General features: G+C 44.3%; 1 protein-coding gene across 2 annotated transcripts; it reads right to left on the bottom strand.

The window, feature by feature from the left end:
- Nucleotides 1-1,949: 1,949 nt before the first annotated feature.
- slc2a8 (solute carrier family 2 member 8) lies at nucleotides 1,950-15,643 on the bottom strand. 2 transcript variants are annotated; one of them, XM_056595970.1, is made up of 10 exons: nucleotides 15,302-15,637; nucleotides 13,957-14,119; nucleotides 13,345-13,551; nucleotides 12,687-12,786; nucleotides 11,875-12,086; nucleotides 11,501-11,650; nucleotides 11,077-11,185; nucleotides 4,869-5,045; nucleotides 4,399-4,544; nucleotides 1,950-3,640 (listed from the first exon to the last, which is right to left on the bottom strand). In XM_056595970.1, the coding sequence occupies exons 1-10, from the start codon at nucleotides 15,400-15,402 to the stop codon at nucleotides 3,575-3,577; spliced, it is 1,431 nt and encodes a 476-aa protein (XP_056451945.1). In that variant the 5' UTR covers nucleotides 15,403-15,637; the 3' UTR covers nucleotides 1,950-3,574. The 2 variants fall into 2 exon arrangements, with proteins under 2 accessions (XP_056451945.1, XP_056451944.1); XM_056595969.1 differs by having other exon boundaries at nucleotides 1,954-3,681; nucleotides 15,302-15,643.
- Between the last annotated feature and the right edge of the window lie 6,579 nt (nucleotides 15,644-22,222).

Raw genomic sequence — 22,222 nt, 5'->3', positions numbered from 1 at the left:
GCTAAAGTGTGTTGCATAGCGACCGTCGATGCATAGCGGCAGCCAGGAGGGACTACTTTTTTGTATTCTGTAAGAAAACGGCTACTTTGACTTTCTTGGTTTCTTTTTAAATGTAGTGTGTCTATGACTTTCGTTTCGCCATAACAGTAACCGTTGTATAAGTGGTATAATGAGCACATACCACAGCCTGGCGTGATCTATTGCTTAATTATACAACGGGGCCTAAATCCAGCGATCTCATTGGTTCATAACTGTTGTATAATGAGCATATACATAACTGCTATGACGCCCGATCATTCTGTGAAAGTTTGCATATCACTCCGCGCCTGGAAGTAGAAACAGTTACAAAGTAAAACATATGTTGGATGATGGAGAGGGTGTAAATGTTGTTACTCCGACCGGGAGTGAGCAAGGCGATGGAGATACAAACGAAAGCTTAGGCACACGGAGAGTGAACTGCTCCATAGGATAAATTGCTGGCGAACCGCTCTAGCCGAGCCTTCTCTCGGAGGGACGCTAAAGTGTGTTGCATAGCGACCGTCGTGCATTTTGAAGGCAGCCAGGAGGGACTACTTTTTTGTATTCTTTAATAAAACGGCTACTTTGACTTTCTTGGTTTCTTTTTAAATGTACTGTGTCTATGACTTTCGTTTCGCCATAATAGTAACCGTTGGATAAAAGCAATAGATCACTGCAATAGATCACAATCGATACACTGTTAAGGGACAACGCCCCTTAACAGTGGTATAATGAGCACATACCACAGCCTGTCGTGATCTATTGATTAAATGAAATTTATATGCATCTATAGTTGTATGTGTCACTTTCTAAAAATAGTAACAAAAGTATATACATAATTCCTTAGAGGAATATTGTTCATATTTAAATGGAATTAACTTTGCCCAAAGACAAATAAATATGGCTGTTGAAAAATAGCTCTTATTTTGAAAAATAACAACTGGAAAAGTAAAATCTATAGTGGCGAAGTCAAGCCTTTTCCGGTAGAGCCAGCGGGACCGATGAGATAGAAAGATATGAATGGGTTTCAATGGAGAGAAAGTAATTATTTTCTGGTCCCAGTCTTTATATGCCCTGGATTACATATAGGGTGTTTGTGGATTTAAATTATAATTTTTCATGCAAAGAAAACTAAACATTTTCCTGAAGAAGTTTGATAATGTTAGGTTTTGTGTGAGGCCGCTACAGCTCTTCGCTGCTCTGCGAATGATGTACGTCAGCACCACTGCATGGCGATCTCTCTGCTCCACTTCACCGATTTTTTCAAAGGGGAGGATAACTATGGAGGTAGATTTGTGTCTTTATTATGCAATCAAACAGAATAGGTTTGAGAGCAAAACTTTCCACACTGCAATCAAAAAATAGATGTGAGAGCAAAACTGTCGACACTGCAATCAAAAAATGTTTTATTGCAAGTAAAATAAATGTGATAAAAAAATTAGTTAGTAACGAGAGAGGGAGTTTTGAAGTCCATGATGAGACAGAGCGGGACTCTGGAGCTGAGAGGACAGAAAATCAATGCGCAGGTATGTCTTCCGTCATAGTAATAGCAAGAATGTTATGTTTGAACTGGTGCATGTCGATTTTTTTGTTTAATGATCTGTGGATATTGTAATGGTTTAAAAAAATTCACAATATTTTGTCAGATCGAGACTGGCCAATAGAGAAGTGTCTTACATATTTCGGCGTAGGTCCCGCCCACGAGATTCAGCTCAACAGCAAGCAAAGCTTTTGGATTCGCAAGCTAAGCTTTTGGATTCGCAAGCAAAGCTTTTGGATTCGCAAGCAAAGCTTTTGGATTCGCAAGCAAAACTTTTGGATTTCCTAACAAAACTTTTGGAATTGGAAACAAAGCTTTTGGATTCCCATTAATATTTTTTTTAATCTACCTCCATAGGGCGGGACCTACGCCTAAAGATGTAAGACACGTCTCTATTGGCCAGTCTCGATCTGACAAAATATTGTGCATTTTTTAAACCATTACAATATCCACAGATCATTAAACAAAAAAATCTACATGCACCAGTTCAAACATAACATTCTTGCTATTACTATGACGGAAGACATACCTGCGCCTTGATTATCTGTCCTCTCAGCTCCAGAGTCCCGCTCTGTCTCATCATGGACTTCAAAACTCCCTCTCTCGTTACTTATTTTTTTATCACATTTATTTTACTTGCAATAAAACATTTTTTGATTGCAGTGTCGACAGTTTTGCTCTCACATCTATTTTTTGATTGCAGTGTGGAAAGTTTTGCTCTCAAACCTATTCTGTTTTATTGCATAATAAAGACACAAATCTACCTCCATAAGATTGTCGGTCTTGTTCACGCCAGTCGCAGGGAGCGTGACGTCACATACGAGACGTGTAGTCTTTCTCATTGTGTTTTCTCTACAGCCTTTAACCGAACAATTGCACAATAAACGGTCTAAGTCTTAACCTGAAAAAATATAATTTAAATCCACAATCAACATATGTGTAATGACTGGGACCAGAAAATAACTACTTTCTCTCCATTGAAACCCATTCATATTTTTCAATCCATAGGTCCCATGGGCTCTAACGGAAAGGGCGTGACTTTTTCCCAAGCTTTGTCTTTAGGTTCACAATTAATTGTCATCAAGACCTTTCGCAAACCGGCTCATATGGAAGCATGATTTTTTTTATGACAGTAACAAGTGTTAGTTGCAGAAATCACCCAGATATGTAGACTAATGCAGCAGCCGGCGTTGCCAGATTGGGCGCTGCAGATTAGGCGAAATCTGGAAAATCTGAAAAACTATCACTACTATACTACTACTATAAATCAGGCCAAAATAATGAGATTTCAGCCTACATCAACATAATTTGTTATATCAAGTACTAAAAGGTTTTAGTTTAGGCATAAGATTCAAGAATTGCGATTTCTATGGCCAACATTTATAAAACAAATCTGTAAATTGTAAATTGTAAAAATACATTTTTAATTTGAATACAAACTACATACTACTACAGGTCAGAAATGCTTTGCAAAAAAAACTGCAGCAATGTTATTTTAAAAGGCATTGATTATAATTTCTATACAAAACATCTATAAATTAGGTTGAAAAACTAAAAGGGTACCAGAGAAGGGTACGTTGCGTGTGTAAAGAATCAATGTCCTGTTCATGTCACTGAGCTTCATTCAGTCGCAAAAAAACAAATATTCAACAGGAAATGTCCAATACAGTGCATTCTGAATCACCTTTTACAAAACCCTCCCAGGTCCCCTGTGTAAATGACTAACTTAAATGTCACACTGAGATATATAGTTATGACATGAAGTACAGTATGTGCAACAGGTAAAGTTGTACTAATAAAAAAAGAAACACCACCAATCCTTTGTTCCTGACAGTCTGAAGTTTTCACCAACTTTATGAATGGAACCTGTACAGAGATAAGGACTTTACTCCCGCAGCAGTAGGAGGAGTCGGAGGAGCATGAAGGAGCAGTGGCTTCATTAAGTAGGTCTTTAGAGGAGAGCATCTCCCGGCTGCTCACTGAGCCGGTGTTCCTCTAAAGTTGTCCTGGATCTGCTCAAGTGTCTTGCCCTTCGTCTCGGGGACGAAGGCAATGGTGAAGACCACATTGATCGCACACATGCTGGAAAAGAGCCAGAAGGTCCCAGCATTGGTGAGTAGGGCCTGAAAGACACCACCAACATCACAATATGACATCAACACCAGAGAGGAACAACATCACAACAGGGACCAACAACATTACCACAAGAGAACGATGACATCGCAACATGACATCAAGACCAGAGACCAACAAAATCGCCACATGAGATCAACACCAGAGACCAATGAAATCACAACAGGGACCAACAACATAACCACAAGAGACCTATGATATCGTAACATGACATTGCCACAAGAGACCTATGACATCCTCACCACAGACCAGGGACATCTCTGCCAGAGATCAGACATCACACAAACTGAAAGTCAGTGTGACGACAAGAAAAATGTAACAATGTTGGATAGATCAGCGACAAAGAGACAAAAATAGAGACAGTGAGCAGAGGGAGGAGGGACAGAGATAAATTGAATGCTAATGTCAAGACTGTCCTGTAATTTTATACAATTTCAACTTCACTTTTACTTATGTTTCAATGTATATGCGTATATATATTTTTTATTGTTCAGTATTGTGTTCTTAACTATTAACATAGTTAAGCATTCTTTGTGCTACATTTTCACATGCTTTGGTTCAGAGAGAGAGAGAGAGAGAGAGAGAGAGAGAGAGAGAGAGAGAGAGAGAGAGAGAGAGAGAGAGAGAGAGAGAGAGAGAGAGAGAGAGAGAGAGAGAGAGAGAGAGAGAGAGAGAGAGAGAGAGAGAGAGAGAGAGAGAGAGCTTACCAGAAGGTCCTGGAAGCATTTGGTGATGATGAAAGCGTTGCCCCAGTTTGTAAGGACACAGACCGCACTGGCGAAGCCTTTCACATTAGAGGGGAAAATCTCGGACATCACGAGCCACGGGATTGGTCCCCAGCCCAGCGCAAATCCTACACAAGAGGTGGCATGTGATTGGGCTGGCTCTGTCACACCAGTCAGTCAGTCAATTAAATTAGGACACAGCAACAACACAGGACAGTTTGTGTACTCTGTTCTGTTCTGTCTGTTGAAGGCGTTAGCGGTTCCTAGAGCGCTTCAGGGAGTGTCACACTGGTTTAACTGGTTAATTCTGCTTCCAGCTATTTTGTCAGAGCTGACAGCTACAGCTTCTTTTCACTGTATGAGTTCTGTGTAAGCAGTGTGTAAGCGCTGCATTCTGTGTAAATGCACGCTGTGTTAGCCCATGCTGTGTTAGCCCATGCTGTGAGTCTCACCTGCGATGAAGATGCCCATGCTAGCCAGCGCTAGCCAGGCCAGGTCCACCTCAGGCCCCGCCCCGAGTGACCCTTCGACCCCTGACGCCATGGCCCTCACAGATGTGTTGTTATGCCGGCCTGTCGTCAGGTGGAAGAACACGCCAAACACAGCAGCGCTGATTGTCATAGCAACCCCTGAAGAACCAATATGGCGAATTACAAACTGGTGAATAACTGAAATGCAATTCAAACTTGATGCGTCTCAAGTATCCCTGTAGCTCTGAACTTGATTTTTGTTTATATTTTTTCCATTGCATCCTATTGCATCCATACTATGTAGTACCATGTACCTGTTGTATAGAGTATTACTATGTACCTGGTACTAAGTAGTACATATACCTGGTGTACAGAGTACTGTAGTACTATGTACCTGGTACACTGAATCCTATAGTAGTACCATATGTAGCTGTAGTATGTTGTGCTATATATATTGCATTCAATCAAAAAGTCACCAATCCTGTTTGTGATATACATGGACAGGGTTGCAGTTCGGTGGTCTGAGGATCTCGTCACTGCTTTTTGCAGATGTGGTCCTCATTGGATCATCGGTCTGTGACCTTCAGCACTCACTGGATCGGCTGGCGGCCGAGTGTGAAGCGGCTGGGATGAGGATCAGCACCGCTAAATCTGAGGCCATGACTCTTAGCAGGAAACCGGTGGATTGCTAACTCCGGGTAGGAAATTAATCCTTAGCCCAAGTGAAGGAGTTCAAGTACCTCGTGGTCTTGTTCGCGAGTGAGGGTACTATGGAGCGTAAGATTGGCCGGAGAATCGGAGCAGCGGGGGCGGTATTGCGTTCGCTTTACCTCACCGTTGTAACGAAAAGAGAGCTGAGCCGCAAGGCAAAGCTCTCGATCTACCGGTCGATCTTCGTTCCTATCCTCACTTATGGTCATGAGGGCTGGGTGATGACCGAAAGGACGAGATTGCGGGTACAAGCGGCCGAGATGAGTTTTCTCAGAAGGGTGGCTGGCGTCTCCCTTAGGGATAGGGTGAGAAGCTCAGCCATCCGTGAGGAACTCGGATTAGAGCCGCTGCTCCTTTACTTAGAAAGGAGTCAGCTGAGGTGGTTCGGGCATCTGGTAAGGATGCCCACTGGGCGCCTTCCTTGGGAGGTGTTTCAGGCACGTCCAGTGGGGAGGAGACCTCGGGGAAGACCCAGGACTAGGTGGAGAGATTATATCTCAACACTGGCCTGGGAACGCCTCGGGTTCCCCCCGTCAGAGCTGGTCAATGTGGCCCGGGAAAGGGAAGTCTGGGGCCCCCTGCTTGAGCTGCTCCCCCCGCGACCCGACCCCGGATAAGCGGACGAAAATGAGATGAGATGAGACAAAAAGTCATTCATTCTGCTCTACAAAAGGAGGAAATCCCATGATAAAACATTAAAATGACTCATTAAAAGATAATAAAATAGGAGAAATGTACAATCCAATAAATATCTATATTTTTAATATTAGATGAAGAATACATTTTCCGTATTAAAGCTGTGTTTTGAGCCCTCATATGTTCTGGCAGATTGTTCCAGATCGGTGGTCCTTCAAACTAAAAGATGCCACACCAAGCTTGGTTGGGGAACAATTAACTGACTTTATCGTCACCATGAGGAGCAATTTCAAGGTGGGTGGACAGTCCACCCATGGCAACGGCCTTTAGAGTCCCCAGCCACAAGCAGATGAGAGATGTATTTTGGTACTAAACCACAAGGCTGTTTTGGTTGTCGTTAACTTGTTAATCCTTGGCGTCCAAGTTAGAGCACTGCATGTGTCATGAATAGCCCTGGAACTATAATAAAGGCATAGTTATTCATCTATTTTCAACACTGAAACGATTAACATAAAAAATGGCACGTATATATTCATCTGTCATTTCGATCAAGCATTAAAATATTTTTCAAAAACTTGCGTGGGTGTGCAGAGAATTTAATATTATGAATGTTTTTTAAAATATTTCCATAAATACATGGAAAAATGTATTCTCCCTAGACTACTCTGTGTCTCCCTACACTACTGTAGATGTCAATAAATGTTTAAATGATAAATGTTTAGACTCAATTTTCTAAGATTAAGAGAAGTATTTTGAATGCAAATAAGGTGTTAAAGTGCATTAAAGGCACTAAATATTGCTTCTTTATAAAATAAATCACCAGGGTAGTGATCTGGGGCCTCATGTACTAAGGTTGCGTACGCACAAAAACGTGGCGTACGTCCTTTTCCACGCTCACGTTCAGATGTACAAAACGTGAAATGACCGTAAAAATGTGCAGTCCCCACGCCAGCTCCAGAGCTGTCGTACGCACGTTTCTACAGCTATTGTTCCTTTTGTGACACTTAGAGGTGACGCTGGGAAACTGGGAAAAAAGGTGAAAACAATGACTCTGAGTGATTTGCACATCAGAGACACACTAATGAACAATTAACACACCTTGCAATTATATGGGTGGCTATAAAAGCATGCGCAATGGATGAAGAAAATAGTTTTAAAAATGGCTGCGTTAGCGTTGTTAGAGGACATCGCAAATGGTCAAATCCGAAGGGCGCTGGAGACGCCGGGGCCGACGGAGCAATCCGTGCCCTCTCCTTGCTTGTCTATTCAAAAATAAAAAAATTAAGTTAATAAACACGAGTCAAAGTCTTTAATATCCTGGCATCTTTACGCACGACTTATGTGTATTGCAAGCAGCCAATTGTATGACCAGTATAATTACAGCATTTATGACTTCAGCATATTTACCTTGGGGATGATCGGCGTCCCCTTCATGGGCTCCCACCACTCCGGTGAGAGCTGTGTCACCGATCAAAGCGGCCACTCTCAAATCGAAGGGGGAGAGTTCCCCCACTCCCGTCCCCCCACCTGTTGCGGTCACGCTTCGGCGGTGGGCAGAAACCCTCCGCTTCACCTCCACCTTGAGGTCTGACCACTTTTTTTTAATTTCAGAGTGTGTGCGCTGCTGAGACCCCACTGCATTGACGGCCTCGCAAACACACTCCCACTCACTTCTCTTTTGTTTTGCATTTATCCCTGTTGACAGGGTTCCAATAGCATATGCTTGCGCATTTCTACCTCGTGGAGCAAAATCTCGAGCTCAGACTCCGTGAAGTTTCGTTTTTTGCCTCTGTTCATGGTGCCAGGTGATCGGATTAAGAGGTGAATCTCAGGTCCAGAGGCCTATTTAAATGAAATTGCATATTTAAATGAGGGCGTGGACAGGGAGGAGTTTGGCACCTCGGCATGTGCGCTCAATTCCACGTTGATCGAGATGTACAAAAGAAACGTGCTTGGATCCATGCGTTCGCACACTTTGATACATCTGAATTTATTTGTGCGTAAGACAGTTTCTGGGTTTTGGCGTACGCCAAGTTTCAGTATGAAATCCACGCAAGTCTTAGTACATGAGGCCCCAGGGGTCTCATTTATAACCGTTGCGTACGCACAAAACGGGGCTGAAATTGGCGTACGTGACTTTCCACGCCAAGGTTGTGATCTATAAAAAACCAACTTGGAAAATGTGCGCAGCCCTAAGCAAACTCTGACCCATGCGTACGCATAGTTTAGAGGAAAAGGAGAATTGGCGACACGAATGGTGTGGTGGTGAACTGAAGTCAGACGGAAGAATTGTAGAGTGAGAAGAACGATAATGTTTCATCATCGCCCTTCATAAATTTAATTTCGACCCGTATCATGCGTTAAATCTACGTAATCAGAATAATTTGAGTCAACTGCGTTATTTCTCAGTTATAACTCCAGAAACATCTCCTTAGAATATAAATAAAAATAAATCTCTATATTTAATCCCGTCACTCCATACTGTCCACTGATGGCGCGACTGCATGGAATAAAGCATCCGTCCAACATGTGTCAATAACATAATATTTTTATGTGACACTGTAAACACATAATCAAATGTCAATTAAATCACAAGTGTGGAAAACCAAGCCACACTCCTCATCACAATCGTTGTCCGTTACTCTTGATGCTTTTCATTAAGTGTTCTCGGTCAGTCTACCGTAACCCTATAAATACAGAGGTGAGCGCCGTGGTAATGCTGCACCATATGGCACTTCTGGCGGACCATGCAAATGGCAGGATTCGGAGGGAGAGGGTCTTTAGGGACCATAACGATTTATTGGTAGGCTACATAAAAATATGTACCTTTATGTCAGACGAGTCCACTTCTTTTTGAATTCTGGGACTGTGCGCTCCGTGCTACTGACAGAGTTCACTGCTGCAGCAACATGTTGCCGCTCACTCTGCTTTTTGTTGTTGGCGATCCAATCCGTGACCGCCGAACAAAACTACTTTTCGGGCCTCCATCTCACCTACAAGTGTCTCCACTTCAGCCTCCGGGAAATTTCGCTTTTTTGCTTTTCTCAGTACTTCTGCCATTGTTTCCGACAAGACATAATACTTGCATCTGAGTCTTAAGAGTTTTATATGCATCTGGGTCACATGAGTTTTATATGCAGATCGCATTCATGAGGTCATTTGCATTGACCATTTATGGTTAAAAAGGGGCGTGTACAGGGCGGAACGTGAAGCTGATTCAGCTGCGCACACTTGTAGGCACTCTGTGATTTATAAAGCAATGATTGCGTACGGTGTGCGTACGCAGGGTTTTATAAATCTGAATATTTTTTGGCGCACGCAAAACTTGGCTTTTGGGCGTACGTACACTTTTAGTAACGATCCCACGCACAGTTTTATAAATGAGACCCCAGCTCTCTCAGTTTTATTTCAACTCTATTAGCAGCATTCTGGATAGGTTGGAGCGGTCTGAGAATGTCTTTCTTAGAGAGTCCTGTAGAAGTGCCTTACAGTAGTCATACCTAAAAATGTGAGCATGGATGAGGTCTTGTTTCGACATCAATTTAATTCTTGCCATGTTTTTAAGGTGAAATGGTAAACTATTGTTGGCTGCCAGAGATGTGTAGGAAACGCTTTTAGCTTTTTGAGCATCAACCCTCTTCAAGGGTTTCATGGTCAATTGGATTTAATTTAATCCAGCCAGAATTATTATTATTATTTTAAAGTTTAAACTATCCACGAGATCATTGACCGAAGTCAAAGTGGATGCATGCAGCCTACAGAATGCCTCTTGCTTTGAGATTACATCTTCCCGGGTATTCATGGCAGAACAATATCAGTTACCACAGTCTAAGAATTATTAAGGCTGTTGAACATAATTGATACATGCCGGTGATGCAAATCAGTCGGGGAAGGGAGAGGAAAATAACCATTCGAGTGATCATATCAAAAGTCAAGTCACTGTACTACTATTTAGTAATGATACAGTAACATTAATTAGTTTGCGTTGTACAATGTAGTATTACGTACCTGGCATACTGAGTTCTGCATTACTATGTAGTGTACTACGTAACAGGTATACTGAGTACTCTATACCTGGCTGGTATAGTTCTGTAGTACTATATACCTGGTATAGAACTGTAGTAATATGCACCCGGTATACTGAGTAGTACTTTATACCTGGTATAGTACTGTAGTACAATATACCTGGTATACTGAGTAGTAATTTATACCTGGTATAGTACTGTAGTACTATATACCTGGTATACTGAGTAGTACTCTATATCTGGTTTAGTTGGGTAGTACCATATACCTGGTATATTGAGTAGTATATGCCTGTTACAGAACTATGGTAATATGTACTTGGTATACTGAGTAGGACTTTATACCTGTTATAGTACTGTAGTAGTAGTATATGCTTGGAATACTGAGTAGTACTTTATACCTGCTATAGTACTATATACCTGGTGAGTAGTATTCTGTAACTGGTTTAGTTGGATAGTACTATATACCTGGTATACTGAGTAGCACTCTATACCTAGTTTGGTTCGGTAGTACTATATACCTGGGATAGTACTATAGTACTATTTACTGAGTAGTACTATATACCTGGTATAGTACTGCAGGGCTGGGCGATTTATCAAATTTTGATCACGATTTCGATTTGAGCGTCAAACGATCACAAATAATAATAATATGACGTTTTTTTGAAAGTGCAGTACTGAGTCGTACTCTACACCTGGTTTAGAACCATAATACTATATACCTGGTATACTGAGTAGTACTCTATACCTGGGATAGTACGGTAGTACTCTATACCTGGTATAGTACGCTAGTACTATGTACCTGCTATAGTACACTGTACCTGAGATACAGAGCAGGACCTTGCGTCCGGCCCGGTCCATGATGAGGGCTGCGATCCCCGTGAAGAAGACCTGTGTCAGGCCCACGATCACCGTCCCCAGCGCCCGGTTCTAGACGACAGATAACACAGTGACTCCAGGCACTCACTCATACATGCACACACATATTCACACAAGCACCGAGACTATGCACACACGCCATGGAAACTCACTACAGAAGCGCTGTAGACAGACACACGGAAGGACGTTGTGATATTAATCGTGACCTGGACCAAATCGGACATCACAATAGATGTAGATTAAGACCTTGATATGTACTAATACAACTGCAGTGAAAATAACCCCATTTACTTTGCAATTGGTTGATTGAGTGATTGAATGATTGATTGATTACACGGTCCAGCCCTCCATCCTCCTCCAGCTCACGTCAAAGTGTGCGTCCTCGAAGATGTTCTCTGCGTAGAACATGATGGCGTTGATGCCCGTGGCCTGCTGGAAGAACATGAGCAGCACGCCGATGGCCAGCGGCTTGTAGACGCAGGGCTCCAGCAGGTCAGACACCTTGAAACCTGCTCCCTTGGGATCAGAGGTCAAAGGTTACCAGGACAGATCAGACCGTTCTGAGCTATTCTGAAATACCTTCTTCTCATTATACTTTCTTTGGATCCTAAATATCCTGCTCTGGGTTAATAATGGGGTCAAAATTAACCTGGCTTGCCTAAAACACACCTACCAAGTTCCAAAACACAGCAGATGAAGGACGCAGGGAGACGCTGCAGGGGGGGGGTTTGTGACCTCACCTGATGGTCGCAGGCCTCTTCGATGCGGGCGCACTCCCACTGCACCGGGGCGTCGGGGCCTCGCAGGAAGCGCAGGGCCTCCTCGGCCTCCCGCCGCTTGCCCTGTGACAGGAGGTACCGCGGCGTCTCGGGCATGAAGCACATCCCCACGATCAGCAGGGTGGGGGGCAGCGAGCAGCACAACGCAAGCCAGCGCCATCCAAGGTACGTCCCTGTACTCGGGCAACCAGAGACAGACATAGGTGGACCATGAGTCAGGCAGGGGACAGCATTGTCTAGAAGTGAATCAACCAATCCATGATGAAATACACTAAGTGCTGTCAGATAGCTCTATGTTGCCCCTTGTGTTAAACCTGGACTAGGGCCAAGCGCCGACCTAAAAACAGGGTCAAACTGCATCCCAGGTTGCTGCACCTCACTCGGCGAGTGTCTCTTAACTCTGGCAGGATCTTGACCTCAAGTTAATTACTTAATATATTACTAGATTCAAACCCAAAGCGTGTACCGATCCCTGCTGCATACTGATCAACACAAACACGCCTACTGTTTCACGTGACTGAGGTAACTTTAAACCAACAAATGTGTGCATCAAATCAAAGGTCCTCTGTCATAAAGAGATGAGTGATGGTGAGTGATGGTCACAGAGATCCCTGGCTACAGCCTGCAGCTTGGACATGGCAGCTAAGAGCTAACAGCATGAGGCAGAAGCTAAGAAAAGCAGCTGGGAGAGGGTCAGATGTTTAAACTGACTGCATTTATACAGCGCTGGTGGTGCCTGTGGCTGCTAAAAACGCATTAGGTAGTGCACCTACCGGCCACGTACGCCCCACAGATGCCCGTCACGACCATGAGCTGCACGCACGAGCCCATGGTGCCACGCACGCGCTCGTGGGCAATCTCAGAGATGTAGACCTGAGGCAGGTAGGAGACAGGGGATCAGGGGGATTGCATTAAATATCCACATCCTCACACATAGAACTTGAGCAACAGCACAATATAACTGCTTCAAGAACCACCTACTAGGTCTTCATTGACATGCAAGCACGACACCCATCATGAATTGTACAATAGTAACTACTCTGCAGTCTGATTCAACCCATGGCTACAAATATAAGAATAGACTTAGAGCACCTGTGTCACGCCGGTCTAGCTACGTTTACATGTCTGTGAGTGATGATGAAATGTGTCTTGAAGATGGTGCACAGAGGCACAGAGAGAGGTGAAGGAGGGAGGTCAGAGAGGAGGAGGGAAGAGAGAGAGAAGGAGGGAGGTCAGAAAGGAGGGAGGTCAGATGGAAGGAGAGAGAGAAGGAAGGAGAAGAGAGAGGTGGAGGGAGGAGAGAGAAGGAGGGAGGTCAGAAAGAAGGGAGGTCAGAGAGGAAGGAGGAGAGAGAGAAGGAGGCGCGGAAGGCCAGAGAGGTGCAGGCAGGGGGAGAGGAAAGAGAGGATTAGTAGGAGGAGTGGAACATACAGGGACGACCAGGGAGGTGACTCCGCTGGCGAGGCCTGTGAGCGCGCGGCCAACGTAGAGCATCCAGAGGTTCTGTGCTGCGGTGATGATGGCGAAGCCGAAGACGAAGGGCAACGAGCAGAACATCAGACTGAGCTTCCTGCCAATCCTCTCCACCAACCAACCGCCGAGAAGACCCCCCACCGCGGCACCCAGCGTTACTATGGACTGAAACACAGACAGGACACACAGTAGGACAGATAGACAGTAGAAACTATACTATAAGATGACACTTTATTAATCCACCGAAGGGGAAATTCCTTGGTTACAACAGCAGCAGTGGAAAACACAGGATGCAATACAATAAAAATACAAAGCAAAATAAATAAATGTATTAATTAATAGACGCTAAAGTAAAGACAAACAGAACAAACAGGGCAAATAAACAAATGGTATTAACAATATAAATTATCTAAATTATAAAGTGGCCCAGTACCAGTACTTCACAGTATATTAAAGTATAGATATAATGAAATGTAAACAAAGGGAAAGAGATTGGTGAGTGAGATAAGGAAGTAAGTGTGTGTGTGGGGATGAGGAGAAAGGTCATATGTGTGACAGGAAGCCACATACCCCAAACCAGGAGGCCTGGTCGTTGTTGAGCCGCACGCGGTCGTCATTGGTCGTGATCAGGTCCGGGATGGCGGGGGAGCTGTAGCCCAGCACAAAGCCGAAGCTCAGGGGACCCAGCACCGACACGAACACAGCAAGGTACAGCTTCCCGTTCTGCACTTTGCTGCTCAGATGAACAGCAGGAGAGTAGGCATTACTAACTGACACATTGCATTACACTTGTGGATGAGTGTTAAAACAGAATTAGATTCAAGTGATAGACAACAGGATCTAAAACGAACAGATAACCATGAGATATCACAGAGGGATGTATCTACTACACCCCAACCAAATGTCATATCAGGAAAAGGTCAAAAAGTATAATCCTCTCAAAATGGGAACCTCCGGCCCCTGCCGGTGTTTTGTAGCATGTACTTCCTCAAGTAAGACAAGCCTTATTCAGCTGCACTGTTGCTGTAGTTTGAGGGTCTGGGAATTGGTCAATGCCTTGGCAACGTGAGAATACGGTCATTGGTCACATACATGGATACGTAGTCAGGAGGGAAAATAGACTTCACCCATTAAATCAGCTTGAAGGAACAGAAGAAAATCGACACACTGAAATCACGTGAGATTGATGCTTAATGTAGTGGATTGATCAACACTTTGACAAACAACTCTTGTCGTAACTTAGTCAGCCTTGTCAGGTACGGTACATCCTTAGTCTAAATACAGATCATATATAAACTGGTTCACTAGACCAGGTTGACCAACTCTAGATACCGCTCTTATATACCCTGGTTCACCACACCTGGTGGACCAACTCTAGATACAACTCCTTTATAACCTGGAACGCTACACCTGGTTAACCAACTCTAGATACAGCTCCTTTATAACCTGTACACTACACCTGGTTGATTAACTCTACAGCTCACATATAAACAGGAACGCTACACCTGGTTGACCAACTCTAGATACAGCTCCTTTATAACCTGTACACTACACCTGGTTGATTAACTCTAGATACAGCTCCCTTATAACCTGGAACGCTACACCTGGTTGACCAACTCTAGATACAGCTCCTTTATAACCTGAACACTACACCTGGTTGATTAACTATAGATACAGCTCCCTTATAACCTGGAACGCTACACCTGGTTGACCAACACTAGATACAGCTCCTTTATAACCTGGTACACTACATCTGGTTGATTAACTCTAGATACAGTTCCTTTATAACCTGGTACACTACACCTCGATTGCTTACTCTATTTACAGCTCCTTTATAAACTGATACACTATACCTGGAGTACTACTCTAGATACAGCTCCTTTATAACCTGGTACACTACACCTGGAGGACTTACTCAAGGTAGATATCTTGCTCGGAGCGTACGCCGGTGACCGTTTCGTACTCATCGGTCCCTTCGGCATCAAGCAGCCGTCTCCTCTCATCCTGGATGTCCATGGTGCTGGTCCTGGTTCGTCTGGACCTCAGGTCGATCCGGTCGATCTGCAACAACCAGCGACTCAAGCAAACACAAGCAGACCACTAAATATTGAACGCATCGACCGAACACTGCGGACTGCAACGTTCTTTAAATGTTCGTTCTTTAAATGTTAAAGTTAGGAACATCGGAGGCGAAAGCAATGTGGTGGAGGTTGCATTGTCAACATTATGATCAGCTGATTCTCTTCATGGTAGCAATTTCCTGCTTCCTCGTTCATTTCAAAGTAAAAGCCCCTAACCGACTTGATGTCTTGAGGACCGTGGTTCCATGGTTACGGCGTCAATACCAGCCAGAAGCGGTCAGCAGTCACAAGTCAAAACAGAATAAAGAAATAAAACAAAGTAAAAAGAGAAAAAGGGCTCTGCGACAGGAGGAGATCAAAACCAGGTCAGGGGTTTCTTAGTTGTATTTCTTTATTTATTTCCGTCTTTGAATTTTTGGAAAAGTATATTGCAAAATCACACAATCTCAAGTGAGAAATAACAATGAGGTCACTTTATATATGATACTTAGCCCAGTTCAGACCAAAGATTCACCTTGCAACGGCTTGCAACGGCTTGCAACGAGACGGTTTTAGAACGTCGCAGGGGCGGTGTAAACGGGTCGTTGCAAGCCGTTGCAAGGCGTCGCAAGGCGTTGCAAGGAGTCGCCAGAGATTGAACATGTCAAATCGCAAGGTCCAGTTTTAGAACGCGGCGATTTAACTATTCCTCTTCAGCCAATCACAGCACAGAACAACTTGTACGTCACGGCCTTACTCCGTGGTACCGTACTGTCGTATTTTGTTGATGTATTTGCACTTTTAATCTTGCTGAATTCTACGACGAATAATTGTGTCCAAATACAGATATGAGGACGACAAATGACCTGAAAAGATTTGGTTGGGGTTTGTCTAATTTTTCCTGCATTCACAGTGTGGGCGCAGAATTCGACGGTGCGCTAGATTATTGTGGCATCGTTGATTGCGACCTGCGTTGCTTGTGGACTCTGTGATGATCGCAGACACGAATAATTGTGTCCAAATACAGATATGAGGACGACAAATGACCTGAAAACACTTGGTTGGGGTTTGACTAATTTTCCCCGCATTTACAGTGTGGTCGCAGATTTCGACGGTCTGCTGTCATGAATTGTGACCCATCGGGGATTGCGACCTGCTGCTTGTGGACTCTGTGATGATCGCAGACATTAATAATTGTGTCCAAATACAAATATGAGGACGACAAATGAACTGAAAAAAATTGGTTGGAGTTTGACTCATTTTCCCCGCATTTACAGTGTGGTCGCAGATTTCGACGGTCTGCTGTCATGAATTGTGACCCATCGGGAATTGCGACCTGCTGCTTGTGGACTCTGTGATGATCGCAGACATGAATAATTGTGTGCACATACAGATATGAGGACGACAAATGACCGGAAAATGCAATGTATCCAACAACGGGTAATCTAAACTAACTGTAAGCTCCAGCTATTTACTCCAATGCAGATGTAGTGGAGAATGACAAGACATAGTAACTCTAGCCTACTCTCAAGTAAAATAAAAATGAAACTAATTGCAAACCTAACTAATCGCAAACCTAACTAATCTAACCTAACCTACGCAAATGATGATGTTGCGGCTCTCAGCATGTGCCAGAGCGTTCACAGTTGCTATGGAAACCACCTAGCGTCGCAGCCCGTTGCAGCGCGTTGCAGCCAGTGTGAACTGCCCAGTTTTAGAACGTCGCAGCCCGTCTCGTTGCAAGGCGTTGCAAGGAGTTGCGAGTTGCAAGCCGTTGCAAGGTGAATCTTTGGTCTGAACAGGGAACGTTAAAGAATATACAATCCAAATATAAATGGTGCTGTCTGTGAGTAGGCTACTGTGAGTCAATGTGCTTCAAATCTAATGTGCACAATGAATGTGATATAATGATGAATCGCTGTCGTTCCCAGAGGTTTTATCTTGTGAAATACTGAATTTCTTTCTTTGTTCCTTAGATTTCTAACGTGTCAATGGTAAAACAACGATGGGCAGTTTTGTTTTATGAAATAAGGGTGTTTTTCCCCACTGCCTTGACAGAGGAGGACCCGAGCGAGGAAACGCGCAGAATGCGCACAGATACCTGCTTGGCTCCAGTCAGCTCTACCTGAACCCCGTAGAGACAGCCCTTGAGAGACCAGAGCTCCGAGCAGACCTTATCATCCAGAACAAGGTGTACGACATTTATGTACTGTGCTTATATAACGTCTGTGAGTGAGTGAGTGAGTGAGTGAGTGAGTGAGTGAGTGAGTGAGTGAGTGAGTGAGTGAGTGAGTGAGTGAGTGAGTGAGTGAGTGAGTGAGTGAGTGAGTGAGTGAGTGAGTGAGCTTTGGATTCTGAAGTAAATTTTGAAGGGGGTCCTGTCGGAATGGGATTGGTACACAGGACCTGGCGCAGCAACTAAAACGATGTCTCTGACAATTTCACGTAATGGGGAAGTCTGCTCTGGGTCATGTAGGTGTGCTGCAATGGAGGCAAACTGGGGGATACATTTCTAGTTATTGCAAAACAAACTATGCACGTTTTCACCTGTTTCTTTGTCGTGGGACGGGTCAGGCTGCGATGCGTTCCACTTTGCTCTTTTGTGGTTTCACTTTCCCTCTCCTGATGACGTATCCAAGATATTCTGTCTCTTCGACCCCTGTTGCATTTATTCGGATCGGCAGTCGATCCCACTCTCCGTAGGGCCCCAGCGACCGCCTCTATCCAAACCAGATGAGAGGCCCAGTCCGAACTATGGATAACCATGTCATCCAGCCAGGCTGCAACGTACTCCTGACAGGGTTGCAGGAGTAAATCCATCATCCGATGAAATTTTGTGTGGGCGCCATGTAGTCCAAAGGGCAAGACTTTGTAGTGGTAAAGGCCATTTGGTGTTGAAAATGCAGTCTTGGCCACTTTTGTAAGGGGGACCTGCCAATACCTTTTGGTCAGGTCCAACATGAAAAAATCAGTTCATCAACCTGGGGCATCAGGTTGGCATCAAACCTTGATATCTCATTAAGCTTCCGGAAGTCATTAAAAAACCTTATGGTTCAATCAGGTTTTGGGACAATGACAATGGATCACGCATCTAGGATTCCTCCTTCACCCCAAGTTCCAGTGTCATCTTCACCTCCTCCCTGATTGAACTGTGACAAGACTACACTATTCAATGTCCGAACAGTAATGGACAGGGCAGGCAACTGGGGAAGCACAAGTTCCAGACATTTCTTTAACAGGTTTATAAAGCTTGAAGGGGTGAATCCTGTGGAACTCTGGGGAACCCAGATGGAAAAAAGGACAGTGGGAAGAAGCTGGTCAAAGTTGTTCCCATCTACAACTATCATCTTTCCCAACATCTCTTTCAATGTTATGTTGCTTTAATTGTTCAACCAGGCCGTCGGTCTTGGGATGGTAAATGGAAGTTTGGATTTGTCTCACCTCGAGAAGTTTGCATATTTCAGCCATAACTTAAGACATGAAACAGGTTTCCTGTTCCTTCAAAATTTCCTCTGCCATCCATTCTTTACTTCCTTATTCTTCTTTACTAAAGAGCATGAATAGCTCTATGGCTACTGCTTTGGCCGTGGTGGAGCGGCCTGGTTTCCGGGTAGCGGGTTGCATAATCAGGACAAGTATGAACTGATGTCCCCGATCGCAGGGGTACCACCACATACATCAATATCCTGCTGAAGTGAGTCTCGATGATGGGGATTGGGATGAGAGGGTGGTGGTAGGATGCCTTTGGGGCAGTTCTCTGGTAGTTGCAAAGTTGCGACAGTGGTCTCGGACCGCCTGTCCGGAAGAACCGAGCCAGGACCCTCTCACAACAAGTATTTTCGGCTGCTAGATGGGTCCCCAGTTGGTGGGTACATGCCATGAATAACACTCTGGAGGCAAAGGGTTTTGTTAGCAGTTACTGTTCCACACAATCCCCTCCACCTGTTTTAAAAACCTGAAACAGCATTGCATTTTTGACAAAAAAAATTGGTTATGGGACCTATATCACCTGTCCTTGTAGTTCTCCTTCAAGTACTTCTGCATACCGCAAGGACTGGTCCAGGTTGTCATTGTGTTGGGCTCTAAAGAATTGCCCTTGGCTGGGACGCCCCACCCCCTCCGCCTCTGGAAGGTGGGAGAACAGGTCACTGGAGCTAGAGCCTGGTTGGGTGTTTGCTTGGTTCTCAGTTGCCGTATCTGTGTTTTCCTGACTCCTACCAGGTGGTTCGTCCTCTCCGGGACTCGGGTCTTCAGTCCCCAAGTGGGAGAGGCTTCTACGCAGCACACAGGGGCAGAGTGGGAGAGGCTCTACGCAGCCTCTTCCCACCTGTTGCCCTCCGGATTCTCACCTTCTGGACTCCCAAGGAACGTCCAAATAGTGGGCAATCTCTTCCTACCAGTAGAGGTACTACACCAGCAGTCAGGGTGGCCTGGCCCCTTGGGGTCTGGATCTGGATGAGGCCCATGGACGTGTCTCCATGGAACCAGGAAACCAAGATCTGTTGGATTAACAGAACTCTTGGCTGGAAGAGACTAACTGCACTACCAGAGTCCAGCAGCGCTACTGTATCTACCTGTTATGATAAACGATGCTGAACCCAAGAGCAGACGGAGACGATGTTGATTTGATGAAAAAGGGTTTATTGAACGAGGCGGGGGAGCAGGTAGTGGATGAGGTAGCCGGGTGGAGAGCGAGGCAGGCGAGCTGGAGCAAGGGATCCAGATAACTGCTGGCAGAGGAAAACAGAGTTGGGTTTTGGTCAAAAACAACAAGAGATGAGAGAGCGAGAGCGAGGTAACAAGAATTACTGGAGCCAGGCATGTATCATTACCACTGTAGTACGTAGTACGATCTGGCACCGACAGCAGGGGTGCCAGATCGGGAAATTTTCCCCCGGAAAATTTCGCCATTAGGCGGCGCAATAAACGAGGAAATTGTATATCTTCTACAAAATTTTGCCGCGAAAACACTACACTGATTTCTCGCTACTCCTACCACAGTCAAATCCTTTGTATCCACAGGTTCAGGGTAGCGTTTTGAACACATGCTTCGGGTTGTGCCGGCGAAACGCACATTTCTTGTCGCGTTGTGCCGGCGAAACGCACACTTCTTGGACCCCTGCATAACTGCTTGCAGTTCTAGTTAGGGGTCCAAGCCAACAGGTTGGATCCCTATTGTTTTTGTAAGGATTTTTCTTATACCTTATACTTCCTTCCGTAGAAGTGGTACCACAGCCCAAACCGTAAATGGTGCCGACATGCCAAATACATGACTAGATCCAGGTCCGTGAGTACTACGCAGACGACAAAATCCAGACACGCCGGTCACTAGGTGGCGCTATACCAAGGAATACGTGTTTGGGGCTATAACTCCCACACCGAACCTCCCACAGTCCAAAACGTTATACCAACAGATGCACTGGAGTCTGCTGCATCTTTTGGCCTAGGCCACGCCCATTTGCGTCGATGAATATTTTTCGCTAAATCGCGAAAACCGCAAAACAGTTTTTTCCCTACTCCTCCCACATTTCTTGACCAATCGACACCAAACTTTGCACACGACATCTTCAGACGCACACGCAAAGGAATCGTCGGACAGTTTTTTGATCCGACCTTCGACGACGAAACGGTAGCGTTTTGAATATTGGTTTATGAGCTAAATTAGACGTGGAAAATCAAAAATCCAAAGAAATCCAAAATTAGACATCGGAACGAGTCCAAATTGTACACACATGTTGTAGATAACCTTAATGTCGTACGATAATTTTCGCCATTAGGGGGCGCAATAAACGAGGAAATTGTATTTCTTCTACAAAATGTTGCCGCGAAAACGCTACACTGACTTCTCGCTACTCCTACCACAGTCAAATCCTTGGTATCCACAGGTTCAGGGTAGCGTTTTGAACACATGCTTCGCGTTGTGCCGGCGAAACGCACATTTCTTGTCGCGTTGTGCCGGCGAAATGCACACTTCTTGGACCCCTGCATAACTGCTTGCAGTTCTAGTTATTATTATTATCTCTAGTTCTGTAATTAACATAGTGTGTCTGATTCTGTAGTTATTATTATCTCTGGTTCGGTAGTTAACATAGTATCTCTGGTTCTGTCGTTAACAAAGTGTGTCTGGTTCCGTAGTTATTATTATCTCTGGTTTGGTAGTTAACATAGTATCTCTGGTTCTGTAGTTAACACAGTATCTCTGGTTCTGTAGTTAACATAGAAACTCTGGTTCTGTTGTTAACACAGTATCTCTGGTTCTGTGGTTAACATCTAGTTCGGTAGTTAACATAGGGTCTCTGGTTATGTTATTATTATTATCTCTGGTTCTGTAATTAACATAGTGTGTCTGGTTCTGTAGTTATTATCTCTGGTTCAGTAGTAGTATCTCTGGTTCTTTAGCTAATATATTGTCTCTTGTTATGTAGTTATTATTATCTCTGGTTCTGTAGTAGTTAATATAGTATCTCTGGTTTATGTTTTTATTGTGAACGAGAGGAGATGGTGGAACAGGCTCAGTATGAGAAGGCTGTCAGATGTTCCTCAAAATATATCATTCTCCAGCCCAATCAGGTAAGAAACATGGCTACGCCCCTCCCAACCATGTTACACACCAACCTGTTAGTTTTGTAATGTATAGTTTTGTGTGCTGATATAGAGTATAACAGTGCTGGGACTTTTAACTATACTTGTATCACTCCGCTTTGCAGGTGTTCTAATAACGTTAATGTTATTAACAGCCTTTATGTAGCTCAGATAGCTAATGTGTTTACGCGTTG

This window comes from Gadus chalcogrammus, chromosome 8 (assembly GCF_026213295.1).
Source record: "Gadus chalcogrammus isolate NIFS_2021 chromosome 8, NIFS_Gcha_1.0, whole genome shotgun sequence".
In the NCBI taxonomy this organism is placed as follows: Eukaryota; Metazoa; Chordata; class Actinopteri; order Gadiformes; family Gadidae; genus Gadus; species Gadus chalcogrammus.
This window is presented reverse-complemented; position numbering and strand designations above follow the sequence as displayed.

What these genes read in the sequence shown, in the direction of transcription:
- slc2a8 (XM_056595969.1), bottom strand. Translation starts at nt 15,402, where the DNA reads ATGGACATCCAGGATGAGAGGAGACGGCTGCTTGATGCCGAAGGGACC. An exon ending in ACCAGGCCTCCTGGTTTGGG is followed by an intron (nt 13,552 to 13,956) that starts GTATGTGGCTTC and finishes TCTGTGTTTCAG; the next exon opens with TCCATAGTAACGCTGGGTGC. An exon ending in CTGTGGGGCGTACGTGGCCG is followed by an intron (nt 12,087 to 12,686) that starts GTAGGTGCACTA and finishes GCCCGAGTACAG; the next exon opens with GGACGTACCTTGGATGGCGC.